A 17,478-nucleotide genomic window follows, 5' to 3' on the forward strand; every position below is an offset into this window, starting at 1 on the left:
ATATATATATATATATTGCTCAGGCTTGGGCACACACTAATTGTAAGCACTTCTGATGCACATTGTTGTTCTAGGTAGTGAAATATCAGAAACAGTTTTATAGTTGTGTTAAACGATCTGATTTTGCACGTCCATGGTCTACAATTTACTCAAGGAATGTTTTAATTCTGAATATCTTCTTCTCTCTGAGATTATACCGTGCATAGACTACCACAAAATTAGTACAGAGATAGTTTGCCTATAGATTGTTTTCATATTCTAGAAGACTTCCATGGCCCGGGTATCTTGCCACCATAGTGTCCCGTACATTTTTCCTCCACATTAGTTATATATTTATCTGGACATTCTAACCTAATGAAGTCCTACAATCATCATAACTCATTTTACTTAGCTTATGTTCCTTACAATATTTGATGAACTCACATAAGAAACTCATAGAAATTTGTTCCCAGTCATTACCTTTGGACTGCAGTTGAGGCTTATGCTATATCCTCACAATGCTAAGCACTAGCTAGTGGGCTGTCGACTAATCTATGCCACTGTACACATCACATGGGCTTTGAACTCTATCTCAATTATTGTAAAGACGTTGGCCTCTTCAATGAAAGAGCCCATAGTCCTATGCTGCTAGAGCTCCCCCACCATTCTTGGAATTAATATAGTGTTAGGACATATCGCTCTATTTCTCATATCACGTGACTAATAATTCGTTTGGAGTTACTTCTTTAGGAAACACTTAAACTACAAGTGCTTTTATTGTATAGGATCTTTATAAGCAATCCAAGCGTTCATTGAAAAAGTATTTGAAAGTGTTTCTTGAAAAAGCATTTGACAAATGCTTCTCTAAAAAGAGCTTATTGAGTCAATAGAATTTCTAAGTTTTTTTCTGCCAAGCACAACAGAACGCATTTAGCTTTTTCCAGAACCAATCCCAAACAAGTTCTAAGCAAAGAAAGGGCAATATAGCCTGAAGACAACAAAGAATTTCCCTGACGTTAAAGGTTCTGTTTGTTCGGTTACTAGACCCAAAAAAAATAGAAAACTTGAAGTGGGCAATGAATTGGTTTTCGATTTCCATTAAATTGGCACAACATTTGGCATTGTTATGCAAAAAGATACTTTTTTCTTAACATTAATTTTACACACTCTCTTGTCTGTGGTATAAAATGAGCTAGGGTTTAGTTGGAGAACAAGTCTAAGTGGTATCATCACTTACATTACATGCCATGTGGGCTGGAGGGTTTCATTTGGTGCCATTACTCCTTTTTATGTTCTATAATCCTTTTGGAACTGGAAGAGAAAGTGGAGGGGAAAAGGCAATTTAGGGCAAAAAGGATATTGAGTTTATAAACCAAGAAAATCTCCAAGCAATTTTTTGGCAATGTGACTGTTTTTGAAATACAGAGTAGTTGTGGCAAAAAAAAAAAAAAAAAGGAAAGGGGTAATTGTACATACACATTGTTCCAAAGTGTCACTTGTCCCACAACTTGTCAAGGGGCCAGAGCATTAAGTTGTAGCTGCACAAAGAAAAGGAAAGGGGTAATTGTACATACACATTGTTCTAAAGTGTCAATTGTCCCACAACTTGTCAAGGAACCTGATATAATTTCTACCACCTGTAAAAGTAGGGATAAAAACATTTAAAAATACTTGCAAGAAAATAAGGTAGTTGTAGTATAACAACTCAAGCAAGGTCGTTTTCCACAGAGATTGAATGAATAATTTGTATTTAAACTAATCCTTAGCTAATTATTTAGAACAAAGTTTCAAAAATGGTTGATTTTGGAATTTAAAATAATAAAAACGAATTTTAAATAAAAACAATTTAAGAAATTAGCAAAGTAAAGAAAAACTAAAGAAAGCGTTTTGAAAACCAAGTTGTAAAAGCCTAGGGTTCCACCGTCCCTTAACAATCCTATTTAGTTTTACCAATTACTTATGAATTACACATGCAACTTTGAAGGTTAGGTTTTCCTTATGCATATTATCCTCGTGATATTCAAGCAAGAATGTATATCTAACATGCAATCCGTCTGTGATATTCAGATCAAATATGAATATGCAGGACTCATTAAGTTTTGTGAAAACCTTTTGAAAAACCATGCAACCCCTAAAAGTGTGATATTTGTCTTAGGTGAAATTACAATTATTAACCACAAGAAGCAATACTCAATCATTCGGTGATGTTCCGACCGAATTGCATCCGATTACTTATCTAAACATCCTAATGGTAACTAAACATTAAGATATAGAGATAGTTTAAACACAGTGATTAATAATTCATAGTAAACATGCATAATATCATAAGTAATTAAATAAAGACTACATATTCATGCTAAGGTTTAAGGCTTCGCCCTAGCAAACGGAAATTAGTTACAAACAATCATAAACAAAATATTATTAAAAACAAGGATAGAAAACACCTTGAAAATAAACTTGGATTGTCAAAAGCAATTCTCCAAATTAGTGTGTGCGTTCTTCCCTCCTTTCTCTAATGGCTAAATAGCCTTATTTATACAACTACAAAATAAAATCGTACCTAGAAAAGGTCTTCTAAAAACTGGAAACATAATAGAATAAGATAACTAGGAAATAATTTTATGCGTTCTTTCCTCATTTCTCTAATGGCTAAATAGCCTTATTTATACTACTACAAAATAAAATCCTACCTAGAAAATGTCTTCTAAAAACTAGGAAACATAATAGAATAAGATAACTAGGAAATTACAAGTTTCCTATTCTAACTGAAATTCGGACTTGTCAGAAAATTAGTCTTTTGACTGACCAAATCAACAAATTCTCTTTTTTAAAGCTTAAGTTTTTCCCAACAAATTCTCAGAAGGAATCTTCCTTAAAATATGTCATCTTGACCTCCAAAATGCCCAAAACGTCCAGAAATGTCAATCTGGGAAAGCTGCGCGCTGGTCCTTTATTTCATTGCCACGGTTAGACGGCGTGGTAGAAAAATCTGAAATTTTGGCACAATCATCTTGAAACATTCACGAACATCCTCCAATTAGAATAACTCCAAAATGCATCTGTTTGATCACTTTTTTGCTAAAGCGGAATTCGAATGTCGTACATTGAAAGTACATAACAAAGTATCAAAACTTCACCAAAATAACCAATAAATTAATACTAAGATAAGAGTAAAATATATGATATAATATGGACTCATCAAGACAAGAGCATTAAGTTGTGGCTGCAATAGCAAGGAGAAAGTCCTTATTTGATAGGTACTTATTAGAAGGTTAACTATGAGATTGGAGATAGATAAAGGGAGATGGTACATGGAGAACGGTTTGCCAAGTTTGTTTAGAGTGGATCCGGATCCATGAGTGTTGGATCTCTAGTAATTGAATCTTTAGTTAAAGATTCAATGTCTCAATATCTATGAATCTCGATCTATGCTATACATTTGTATTTACGATTTTCATTCATTGTGTATCACGTAATATTCTTGACCCTTTTATATGTGACCTCGGCCGACTTCTATCCCCGATATCGTTGTGTAATAAATTTATGAGCTAGCCCATGCTTAGATCATCTTCAATGAAGAGGGCTAAAGGTCAAAAAGCAAAAAAAAAAGTCTAATTTGTTCATAAACTCATCTCCAACCAATGTCAGGGCAATACTTCTATGGAGCCCACCATACCATTATTTGGCTGGTGCCCCTTTCTTAGCCCCTTTTTGAGGGTCCAGCTCCTCGATTATGCCATCTGCAATGGAGAGGGCTAAAAAATGACTTGATTTATCCAAAAACTCATCTCCAACCAATTGCTGGGCTATAATTCTATGGATTCAACAGTTAGATTTGGAAACATCCAATGGTAGTTTAATTAAATTAAAGTATAAACTTAAAACTAATAAATTATTAGGGAGGCTATGTTTTAGCTCATTCAGTTGGAGATAATATATGAGTATAGCCAAACACTATTCATTTAAAAATAATTTTTTGTTGGGCTATAATTTTGGACGGGGCTATGTCTAGCCCTTTTGGTTAGAGATGACCTTACAATAATTAATTCAAATTCAATGGTTAAATTTGAAAATATCCAACAAAACATCCAACATTAGTTTAATTAAATTAATCAATAATTTTAAGTATAAACTCAGAATTAATAAATTATTGAGGGAGTTATGTTTAGCCATTTTGGTTGGAAATGGTAGATGAGTATGACCTGATACTGTTTATTAAAAAATATTTTTTTATTTGGTTATAATTATAAACGAAACTATATTTAACTATTTCAGTTAGAGATGACCGTATAAGTATGTAAATTTTGAAATGTGAGTTGTCATTCACTACGGAAACAAAGATCGAAAGCCTTCATGTACCGAGGATCCCACTCCCTGAATCATAACAAAAGTGCTTTGAAAAAGGGAGGAGGATTCCTTACCCTCCTAATCTCTCTACCCTTTCATACACTCCTATTTGAATGGTCACGGTTAAGCCATATCAGCATCTTATATTGATTTTTGTTATAGAGATAATAAGACAAAAAATAATGTGTGAGAGGAGGGGATGGAAGGGGATGAAAATAGGAGACTAGAGAATCCTCCTCCTTGAAAAAGTTCCCTTAATTGTGTCCTAGGTTTTTTTTTTTTTTTTTTTTTTTTTGGAAAACAAATTGTGTCCAAGTTTGGATAAAATTTGTCCATGCATGGCATGCACTCGCTGACTGATCTCGTCGTCTTGAAGGGTAAGAGAGGTAAATTCCAGAATAACCCACGAGGCCATGTATGCAGCATGTCCATTATATCAACTTATCGAGCTTTCAATCTTTTCATGGTATCTCAAAGCATATGCCTAACTTCTTTGAAATATGCTCTCAACATTTAACATTTGGTAATCCAAAAAGAGAGTAAGAGAGAGATGATTGAAGTAAAAAAGTAAGAGCGAGATGCATGCATTGATAAAAAGGAGAAAGATGCATGGAGAGGAGAACTGGTTTTTTTCTTCTTTTCATGGCATCTCAAAGCATATGCCTAACTTCTTTGAAATATGCTCAACATTTAACATTTGGTAATCCAAAAAGAGAGTAAGAGAGAGATGATTGAAGTAAAAAAGTAAGAGCGAGATGCATGCATTGATAAAAAGGAGAAAGATGCATGGAGAGGAGAACTAGGTTTTATTTATTTATTTATTTATTTATTTTTTATTTTTTTTACAAACAATAATATTAGAGTGGATTAAGTTATTAGTTGTTAGGGGAGAAGAGGATCGATAATAATCAAACTAATTCCAGGATATACAGTTATTAGTTGTTAGGGGAGAAGATGATCGATAAGAATCAAACTAATACCAGGATGTATAAGCATAATTGTTTTCTGAAATTACAGTAAAACGTCACTTGCTATAAAAATATATATATATATATATATATATATATATATATATATAAACTTATTGTTCCTTGTATGATGGATTGCAATCTCAATATCGTTCTTAATGGAACAGCCACAATTAGTTGTTCAGGACATAAACAATATTTATTGTCTTTATATTTAGGAAATTGGCTCTGTTAGCCTTATTACAAACCCAAGAATTAAAAATTCTCCCAAATTATAATCTCTATTAGGCCTCTTTTCCTTAAATACCACTAACTTAAAAGATGAACTGTTATTCTATGTCTCAACGTTGGATCTCGATGGCATCCACAAGGCCTCTCAACTCCCTCCCGACTGTATCTCGACTGAATCACGACGGCATCTCAACGGCACAGAACTGAATTACCCTTCTATTTATGAGTTGATCAGACACTCCAATTAAATAAAAATAACTATAATTATATCAAAATTAATTAGTCAGTCTCACATATATATAATTAACTCATCAAACACATAAACAAAAAAAGTTCTTCTATGTATGCTATACTTTGATTTGTCTCAACAAGAAATGACTCCACTCATATTTTTCTCTGTCCAGTAAATTTATGGAGGGAAACATATTGAGATCTCAAAATTCTTATTCTCATAAAACACACTTTGAGATAGGTAATAACTACAGAATCAAAATATAAAGATATTATAGGCTTGTAGTGTTTTAGATTAGCTAAAACATTGGTATACATATTAACTTACCTAAAAAATATGTTGAATTTGCTACACCTGGAATTTGTAGTAGATTTGTCATTTTATAAAGGGGTTTTTAACTTTAATCTTTGAAAAAGATTGAAATTTAATAAAAATTTAGTGTTAGATTACATATTGATTATAGTCATTTGATGTGTCCTTAATTTAAATTAATTAATGTGTAGTTTATTCAATGTCTCCCATTAAATATTTGAATATATGGAAATGAAAATTATTATGAAGTATAATTAAGACATCAAAATTAGGAAGAAAAAAAAGGAATAATTAAAACATCAAAATATAATTAATAATGAACTGATTAATGTATCAAGAGACTAAAATTAGATTTTGATCTTACTCATGTTTTTAATCTAAAAATTATTTTTGCCAAAAATTAGAATAAAGTTTCCTTTTGTAAATTATAACGATGAAAAATGACGTGTTGCACGTAAGAAACAACGTCCATATTTTCTCTTTTGTTTAACAGTAATGCTATTCTTACCACATTAATATACCACATTAGTGTATCAGATTATGTGGCATCTGATGTGGCTGTCCACATCATCTAAATTAATCATAATTGAATTTAAATTAAAAATCATTTAATAAACCAATAATAAAAAAAAATGAAATTAAATGGTGATTGTGGCATACGAGTGTCTTCTCCTTCCTTCTTTCCTTCCCCGTTGCTTTTTCTCCCGTTTCTTTTTCCACGTCATTTTTTTGTTTCAGCCCAGATTTTTTTCTGCAACCTCGCCATTAGTAGAAGCAGACGAAGTAATGGAGTTGAAGCCATTGGTTGATGCGAAAATAAAGCTGGTCCTCGGAGTTGACGACTTTGATTTGGAGGGTGTGTTGCCAGAAGGGTTCTTGGAGAGAATCATTCCTGGGCTGCAAAGATCAGGGAGAAAAGGAAGACAGAGAATCCATTGATGAATTGGAGGTTTCCTGGAGAATGAAATTGACATGAAAGACAATCTCAAATGGTGGGCTCATACTGTTGCTTCTACAGTTAAATGACGAACATTCTGGTTCTAAGATTTTTTGTACTTTTTTTCTGGTTTGGATTTTTCTTCAATTTTTTAGACATGTTTTGTATATAGTAGATATACCAGTTCAATCAATATTGTTCTACAACTTGTAAATGTGAATAAAAAGTAGAAACATTTTCATGATCAGATTATGAATATTGGAAGATTCAATTTTTGCTTCAAATTTTAAGACACTTTTTGCTTAACTTCCTCTGCATTCTTCTTGAGCTATAAGCGTTGTTGCAGGATTGCAAGATTGAATCTTGGAAGAAATTGGTTTCTGGTTTATAGCTTTAGAAAACAGTGTTTGAATATAGGCATTTCGTTTTTCAATTTTGTTGATTAAACATCTACTCCTTTTAAAAATTAGTTGAGATTGTGGTATCCACACTAACGTGAAAAAAATCTGGTCTGAAACAAAAAAATGGGGTGGAAGAAGAAATGGGAGAAGAAGCAACGAGGAAGGAAGGAAGGAAGGAAGGAATAAGAGACTTCTCGTATGCCACAATAACTATTTAATTTCAGATTTATTTATTTATTATTGGTTTATTAAATGATTTTTAATTTAATTTAAATTATAATTAATTTAAATGATGTGGACAGTCATATTAGATGCTACATAATGTGGTACACTAATGTGGTATATTAATGTGGTAAGAATAACATTATTCTTGGTTTAATATGCCATCAGCATACCCATCACGTTTGAAATTTTGTGGAAGTCCCTCTCTCACATTAATAAAGTCTGGTTTATGTTGGACAACTGTCCAAGAGACCACCCAAAAATCTTCCACAAACCAACAAACATTATTGACCAGACGTGTATATATACGCATGGACGACTGGCATAGTCAGAATTTTTAAATAATTGAGTTGTAACATCAACTAAAAAGAACCCGGATTCTCTTCGAATTCCAATATCTTAAGCCTAAGGATCAAATCATCCGGTTGTTGATATTTGATCCAACAGCTACAAATAGGGAGCATATCTAAAAGTTATAATAATTGTAACCGTTGGATCAAATTTCAATTGTTCGAATTAAATGATCCCTAGGCTTATGATATTGGGATCCGGAGAGGATTTGGGTTCAACTAAAAAAAGTTTTATTGAGTCATTTCGTCGAACACTTAGTAGGCAATTGTCAATTTTTGTCAACATATGCCAAAAGTTTATGCTAACATATGTCGAAAACTACGATAATTTGTAGAGGCTTGTTGAAGATGATGCAGGATACTGTGGAGTAATGTTGAGAACTCCCAAGGCTTTTCAACTAAAGTATTTCGTATAAGAAGAGAAAAGAAAAACAAATATGATAGAAAAAAATGGAAGAAGTAAGAGGATCAGGTTGTAATTTAGTTTACCTTAGCTGTTTATAATGGTCAAATACAATATGCAAACAAATATACATGAGGTTTTTGAAGTTGTTGAGATCAAAGACAACCAATAATCCCATACTGACTATGCCATTGTATGGGCCGGATAGGTATATGGCTAAAATATAAATCTATTAATTGTGTTTTGGGACTTCGTCTAACAACTTGGCTCTCTCTTGACTTGGATGCCATGGACGGCTCATGCAGTTTACTAAAACTAGTAGTATACAATTTTTCAGACACTATAAGTATAATCTATCAGGAAAATTTGATTTCCATGCTTTCCCTTTCACGTCGGTGACTTGGAGGTAATATTGTTTCTTGTCCGAGGATGAAATAAAATAAAAAGGCTTGCATGATCATACTGCATTATATATATAGTAGACTATATAGTCTAATTAAACATCAAGAAATACCCCAACCCTAAACCTAATGGATTTTATGAAGCCGCTGGTTTGGGTACATTATTAATCTAACCTAATTGCTCTACCACGTTCTAAACACAAAATTTGTTAAAAATATGATGATTAAATTTATTTTCTCAAGCGGTAGAGTAGTTAACCTCACAGCGACGATAATCTTCCTCCCCAAACTTGGGTATTTTTGTACTAAAAATGGTCTATATATATAAGAACTTTACAATAAGTTTATTGAAATTGGCTATGTATCTACGGAATCTCAACATCCGTACTTAGAAAATGGATTAGAACTCCTAGGAAATAAAATATAATATATGATGATCCCTTTAAAGGGCCTTATAATGGGGAAGACTTTTCACGGAATATAGGAAGACGAAGAGGAAAACCAAAAACTTAGAACTTCAAGGAGAGGGACTGAGCAGGGAGAATAGTGAAAAACCGGACCCAGAAGACCCGTGATGAAGAAGAAAACATATTTTTCTTCGAAGTTTTTTCACATTTTCTTCTCGGCCTTACAGCCAAGTAGCATTTTCCGACCCCAAAAAAAGATTGAAGGAAATAACTAAATTAAGGTAAATAATTTTTCTATAGCAACTTGGCAAACAAAAACATACTAGAAGAAAACAAGGAAAATACAAAGAAATTAGGGAAAAATTAAGGAAGTAACAAAATAAATTTAATACAGGACCAAACGGTGCAAATGTTTAATATGTTCAGGAATTAAAAAAACAAAACTAAATGCACATGACATGCACGTGCTGGGGCAACTATGTATTTTCACCTCAATTTCGCACTAGCCTAAAAACTTTGACTAGTTTGGTTCGTTTCACACAAGGAAGTGAAAATACTTTGTTGCCTCTGCACCTGCGGGTCACGTGCGTTTTTCTAATGTTTGACTTGTGGTAACGCAGTGACTAGATTGACAGAAAATAAAACGCAGTGACCAAAATAAATTTTAGAAATCACACAACGACCAAAAAAGTTTTAATTTAATCCATTTTTAACAGTCCAGCTAGCTACCATGAAAGCTACAACATGAAAGCTGACTGTCATAATTCCAAGGGTTTCCAAATGAAAAGGGTTAATTTCACTTGAATTGGTTGATATAAAACTAAAATCAAAGTATTACCGGTTGAGAACCTTCCTTTCATGTTCTGTTCTGCAGACCTTAGTTGCATCTTGCATGCACTTGTGCTCTTCAAAACTTGCAACGAAAATCTTTTACGAATTTTTAAATCATACAAGTCAAAATTTTGTTTAAAAATTAATGCACAATAATAGTCATAAGAACGTGCAATAGGTATTTTGAATCCTTAAATATACTGCATGGTTACCCTTTGCTTTTGTTTTATACAGAGAAATCTTGACAAACAGTCAAAAGCAAAATTATGTTCTTCTAGTAATATCTGTATGCTAAAAAGAGAGTACGTAGCTACCTTCACCTAACACTTCTATTTGCACCTAAAAGATGTGGATAACAAACATTTTGACCAAAATCACGTTGACATGTACGTGCCAAAGGATCACTAAACCTCTGACTGTAAAAGATATACGTGTTAGGTTTGGCCGACATTAATTAGTTGTTCATATTGATTTGAGGAATTTGATTGAATGAGGATTAACGAATCACAATTGCTCAAATATTAAGGTGTATTAACCACGACATATTGGTTAAATAATTATTTCCCGTGGATCAAATATTGATGAGCAATTATGAATTTGTATTTTCATTATTTCAGACAAATATACTATACAACCCCACAAAAGAAAAAGCATGGTGTACTAGCTAAAAAACATAAAAAGAAACTAATTAAAGGAAAAGGTGAAAGAAAAAATTATTAGTTTGTGCCATTCTTATGGTAACAGTTGTTTTTGTTATTGTGACGGTCATGTGTTACATTTTGTGTATTATTATAGGGGTGTGTTATTCACACACCTCATTTTATTTATCACACATCCCTTGTTAATTTATTTTTGTTGATATTCTTCAATTCATCCGATCCGACGGCCAAAAATTAGAAGAATGCGTGAGAAGTAAAATGGGATGTGTGGATATCATACTCCTTATTATATGGATGAATGAATAAGTTATTTACATTGCATTCATGGTGTGAATATTACATTAAAAAATTCTTCATTCTTGTTATTCATCAAATTAATGGATGTGCATTTGTATGAGGACCTAAATGTGTCAAAGGATGCAGATCTTCACTCGTTGAAGGCCATCCCTAGCTACTACTACTGTAGTACTGTTTGTAAAATAATTGACTACAAATGATTGTACAAAAATAAAAATTAATATTATCTGAACAGCTCTCCATGCATGTTGAATGTAGTAAAGCGGATTTGTTTATTCATTGTCCAGTTCAAACTTGGGGAGCTTTTTCTCATTCTTGCGGTGATCAGAATATGTGATTTAAGTCCAGTTAAACATGTTTAATTATACATTTAATCATCTTTTATTTATTTGCTTTCATTCTTTTTTCCTTCTTAATGTGTTGTTATTGTTTGGAACAACTAGTAAGACAAATCTAGTCAGTCAGCATTCACTGCATAATGAAAGATTATTCATATTTGGAAATGAATAATTAATTAAAAAAACTGCATTATTAAGGCAAATGGGCACTTAATATGGACCTGGCTTATCTGCCTTCCCAGTTCTCATACATTCTCATTCCCTTTTATTTTGTGCGGTCACGGTTAAGCCATGTCAACATTTTATATTGATTTTTTTATAGAGATAATAAGACAAAAAACAATAGTAATATAAAATGTTGACTGCACAAATAGGAGAGGATAGGAGTGTATGAGAACTGAGAGAGCAGAGAAGCTAGGTCCACTTAATATGTGTATCTTAAACCTTCAGAGTCAGATATTCGAGTAAATTAGTTAAAAGCTATGCAAAATGTGAATGTGACAGACTACGTAGTCAAGTTTGGGTTATGAGAGAGAGAGAGAGAGAGAGAGAGAGAGAGAGAGAGTCTCGCAGCCGGCTGGTCCCTATGTACAGGAAGAATAATAGAAAGTTAGGCAACTACACACATTTTTCAAAGATGTCGATCATGAAAAATATTTGATAACAAATCCAGGGAGGACATCCTGCTTAAATTATTAACCTAGAAATAAAGTTCGATCTCTTGCTAGCTAACCTTTCTGCTACGTACTCTTATTGCATTAAACTAAGCCTTATTAAAGTAAAGATAGTTACACCCTTAGCCCTTTAGGTGATACGTTCAGGGAAATGGTTAATGATTTTTACAAGCACTTGTTTATTTTTATTTTGGGGCGTTTTGATATAGGCGCTTCGTTTTTTAATTTTTTAGATTAAACATATACTCCTTTTAGATTAAACATATACTCCTTTTCACATAAGTTCAATTTTATTTAGAATTTTAGTTTTTCCCGACTTCTCTTGGACATTTCGCTTTCTTTTTTTCTTTTCCTATTATCCCTATATTTATGCATTTATTATCCATCTCTATGCATTTTTTTATTGTTTGTTATAATTTTCACTTTTTTTGTGAATATAGTAGAATATTTATAAAAAAAATTGTCATATTTTATTATTTAGAATACCCAACACATAATAAAGATTTGTTTGATTATATAGCTACGTCTAGTTACCTATAATATGGACACATTTAGTTTTATAGTGGATTTGATTTTTTGTATTTCTCGGTACATTTGGAATGTAAATATACCAAAAAGGGTTATCTAATAGAGACATTTGGTTTTGTGGTACATTTGGGATTTTTTGTTCATTTGGTATTTTGGTACATTTGGAATCTAAACGTACCAAAAGGGTTACCTGACAATGAGCACATTTGGGTTTATGGTACATTTGGTTTCTCTGTACATTTGAAATCTAAACGTACCAAAAGGGTTACATAACAATAGGTACATTTGGTTTTATGGTACATTTGAATTTTTGGTACATTTGGTTTCTCGGTACATTTGAAATATAAATGTACCAAAAGTCGATAATTTATATATCTATACGTGAAAAGAAAAAAGTATTGAAGACTTTTTATTGAGACATTTTTAATAGAAAGAGATTTTTTTTTTTTAAAATACTGGTAATAAGGAAAAGAGGAATTAGTTAATTAATTTTTTATTTTATTTTAGTTAAATTCCTATATTATAGGCAATTAGTTGCTAAGCTACCTTCTGCCTCTATATAAATGCATTTAAATTAATGACATGGAAATTAAATAAAAAGAAAATTGTTAAGGTGGCAATTGATCAAAGCACCTTAATCAAATCTTTAAAAGAGATTAATGTTTAATCTAACAACTATAGAAAAGATGTAGAGCATTCTAATCTTTCCTTTTATTTTTTGATATTTTCAGATATTTTTACAATTTTTTACTGCGCTGTAATAGAGTGTAAAAATTATATCTATGTATTTATTTATTAATATCTATGTTTACAATGAACCTTCTATTCCATGAAACAAGATATAAAAATAAAAATAAAAATAAAAATAAAAAGGAGAAGGGCATAAATTGACAAAATTCGGTCAAAGGCCTCATTGGTCCAAACATTAATTGATAATCTATTCAAATAGTTGGCCCCATTAGCATTATTTTAACAGTAATCTTGTTTTTTACTAAGATAATTATTAATAATTGCCAAGTGAAATTTGGCATGAGTACCACGGTGAAGGGTAAAGACCAAAGCTATATAAAGGGTGAGGAGGCTTTAGCTTCAGAGGCAGAAAACCAAAAACCCATTCTTAACAAAGGATAGGAAAAATGGTGCCTTCACAAGTGACCTCTCTTGTGGTCACTCTCCTAGTGGCAATAGTCTCTCTCACATTGCCTTCAGAAACTTTAGCTAAGTACCCTTACTCATCTCCACCACCACCGGCCTCTCCTCCCTACCATTACAAGTCACCACCGCCTCCTTCTCCTTCTCCTCCAGTGCACTACTCACCACCTAAGCATCCCTACCACCCTAAGTCACCACCACCTCCTGTGTACTCACCACCTAAACATCCCTACCACCCCAAGTCACCACCACCATCACCAAAGCCTTACCACTACAAATCCCCACCACCACCTCCTCCTCCAGTGCACTCACCACCCCCACCTAAGGAGCCCTACCACTACAAGTCTCCACTACCACCATCCAAGAAGCCCTACCACTACAAATCTCCCCCACCACCTCCTCCTCCAGTTCACTCACCACCACCACCCAAGGAGCCTTACCACTACAAATCTCCACCACCACCACCCAAGAAACCTTACCATTACAAGTCTCCTCCACCACCACCAAAGAAGCCTTACCACTACATATCTCCTCCCCCACCAGTGCACTCACCACCTCCACTAGTGCACTCACCCCCACCACCAAAGAAGCCCTACCATTACAAGTCTCATCCCCCACCAGTGCACTCATCCCCACCACCAAAGAAGCCCTACCATTACAAATCCCCACCACCACCGCCACCACACAAGAAGCCTTATTACCCTGTTCACTCACCACCTCCACCTAAGAAACCTTACCACTACACGTCACCACCACCACCTTCTCCTACTCCTCCTAAATACTCACCACCTAAGCACCCTTACCACTACAAGTCACCACCGCCACCACTACCACCCAAGAAGCCTTATCATTACAAGTCCCCACCACCTCCTTCTCCTACTCCCCCTAAATACTCACCACCTAAGCACCCCTACCACTATATACTCACCACCTAAGCACCCCTACCACTATAAGTCACCACCACCACCACTACCGCCCAAGAAGCCTTACCACTACAAGTTACCACCACCTCCACCTCCTCCAGTTCCCACACCATCTCCACCCAAGAAACCTTACCACTACAAGTCTCCCCCACCACCCCCTCCAGTCTACAAGTCTCCTCCACCACCAGTTTACTCACCACCACCACCACCTAAGAAACCTTACAAGCCACCAACTCCTCCAGCAGTTCACCCACCACACGGTTACATCTATTCCTCACCCCCACCTCCTCACCACTACTAGATATTGAAAGCTTAATTGCATCAAGCTGGTAAGCTTCTCCATTCTATGTTATTATTCATTAATTAGTTAGTACTACTGTTGTCAATTTGGAAATCACCATACAACCAAATGCACACTCTGACAAAATAACATTTTCCTATAAATTCTAATTGACTAGTGTTTATTTCCTTTTTTGGCTAATAATCCTTATTGGCATATGCTTAATGTATTAGGAAAACTAACGAAAAATTCAAAAAAAACTTTAATTTTAATGAAAAATAACAAATAAAGGTGTAGTGAATAGTACCAGGAAAAGGTAAAAATGTGATTTTTTGTTAAAAGTGAACAATACCGGGAGTGTTTTGTTAAAACTCCCTAGTGTATTTCCAACATATCGTTATTACTCAATTAATATTTCTTTTTCTTGATATTCAGTAGTCGTGTGTAACAAATAGACCAATGACAGAGACCTAACAAATAACAATAATATGTCTTTGCAGGTAAGGGAAGAAGAAAGGTCAGAATAAAGAAAGGGGTTGTTGAAGTCGAACAGCGCGCCTTATCACCACACAAAGAAGAAGAGAAAGAAAAAACGAGTCTCCACGCAGCTGCTGATGTAACGTGTTTTATATATGCGACATCCGATAGAGGTTCATATTTTCCTTTCCTTGTAATATTAGACAGTTGTAGGGCACTCATGTTCCATGTATTTTATTTCCTGTTTCTCAAAAGAGATGGTATATGTAGTTTGTTTCAACCCTCCAATGGAGAGGTGATCATCATAATAATAAAATAAATACATTCCCCAACTTTTACTTAATTTCTCACATATCTAATATGTTTTACTCTCTTAATTAAATTTCCAAATAATGTTATAGAAAACCACGTATACTACATCGGTGTACCATTTATTCTCATAAGTAATTGTGATACTATTCCACTTCGACGAAATATTACTAATGTTAATGGTGTCTCCTCACTGGTAACTGGCGCTAGCACTGTACGCCTCACGCCTACCCTCTCTTTGCCGCATACACTACTTGTACCTTCACTAAGCATAAATTGATGGCTCATGGCCAAGCTACTGAGCAATTGAACTGTTGTGTACTATTGTATCCAAAGTTTTGTTTTATTCAGGATATTCTCACGAATGAGATAATTGGTCATGGTACTAAGAGGGGGGATCTCTATTTTGTGGACGATGTTAGTACAGAACGGGTCAATCTCGCCCAAGGAGTTGTTGATCACAAACGGTGTCAAATTTGGTTATGGCATCATCATTTGGGTCATCCGTCTTTCAGTTATTTACAGCATATGTTTCCGGATTTATTTGTTGGTTGTTCAGTTTTAGACTTTAAATGTGACACTTGCATACTTGCCAAGAGTCACCATGTTTCTTATCCATTAAATTCTAATAAAAATGCTATTCCTTTTGGTCTTGTTCATTCGGATGTTTGGGGACCATCTCCAATTACTACTTCATCTGGTATTAGGTGGTTTGTAACTTTCATAGATGATTGCACACGAATGACATGGTTATACCTTCTTAAGCATAAAAATGATATGTTTCTGACGTTTAAGACATTCCACACCATGGTTCAGACACAGTTTTCTACTAAAATCCAGATTTTGCGTTCTGATAAAGGTGGTGAATATGTTAATAATGATTTTACACATTATTTAACTAATCACGGAATCCTCCACGAGACTACTTGTCCTCAGACTCCTCAACATAATGGGGTGGTCGAGTGCAAAAATAGCCATCTATTAAAAACAGCTCGATCGCTGGGGCGTATGTTCCCTACTCCTCTTAGGATGTTGCTATTTAGATTGCCACTTACTTTATCAACCACATGCCATCCAAAGTATTGAATTTTCTTACACATTTGCAAGTTCTTGCTACATTCGTGCCTCTGCCATCTGTTTTGGTGCTCCCACCGCGAGTTTTTAGATGTGTTGCCTTTGTTCATCTACATAAAAATCAACAGACAAAACTTGACCCATGTGCTTTCCGTTGCGTTTTCATAGGGTATGGACTACATCATAAAGGGTACCGTTGCTGCCACCCTCCTTCATGTCGGATGTATACTACCATGGATGTTACTTTTTCCGAGTCTAAGATGTATTACTCTTCGGCTTCTTCCAACCCTCATCTTCAGGGGGAGACACTGCATGACGAGCAAGTTTGGACCATAGCTGTTAGCCACTATTAGCCGAGCCAGTTGCCGAGCTCACAATGGCTGCGTTGCCAACCCAACCAACAAATGCAGCATTGCTGCCCACAAAACCAGCAGTAGGCACGGCAATGCCGTTTTCACCCATGGCAACAGTGCTGCCACTTGCCGATCTTGAGACTTTTACTAATACTAATCCCCCTCGCCTCAAAATATAGTACCACCAGATGACTATACTCCAGAGAATATTCCTGAGGTAAGATCTACTACCCCTATTGATGTATCCGATGTTCTAAATTATTAGTTACCTTTCAGGCACAACTGAGAAAAGCCACCCAATCAATATTCACCGGAAACAACGAAAGGCTCTAAATATCCCATTGCCAACTATGTGTCATCACATAAGTTATCAGAACTCAACAAAGCTTTTGT

The 17,478-nt window shown here is 34.4% G+C and overlaps 1 protein-coding gene across 1 annotated transcript; it reads left to right on the forward strand.

Annotated features, from left to right (window-relative positions):
- Positions 1-13,638: 13,638 nt before the first annotated feature.
- LOC137727570 (extensin-3-like) lies at positions 13,639-15,692 on the forward strand (the record flags this gene model as incomplete). The annotated part of the gene is made up of 3 exons (XM_068466409.1): positions 13,639-14,476; positions 14,700-14,921; positions 15,373-15,692. Coding segments are annotated over 2 exons (1,032 nt in total), but the record flags the coding sequence as incomplete, so codon positions are not given.
- Positions 15,693-17,478: the final 1,786 nt, after the last annotated feature.

The sequence above is a fragment of the Pyrus communis genome, chromosome 3, assembly GCF_963583255.1.
Source record: "Pyrus communis chromosome 3, drPyrComm1.1, whole genome shotgun sequence".
Classification (NCBI taxonomy): Eukaryota; Viridiplantae; Streptophyta; class Magnoliopsida; order Rosales; family Rosaceae; genus Pyrus; species Pyrus communis.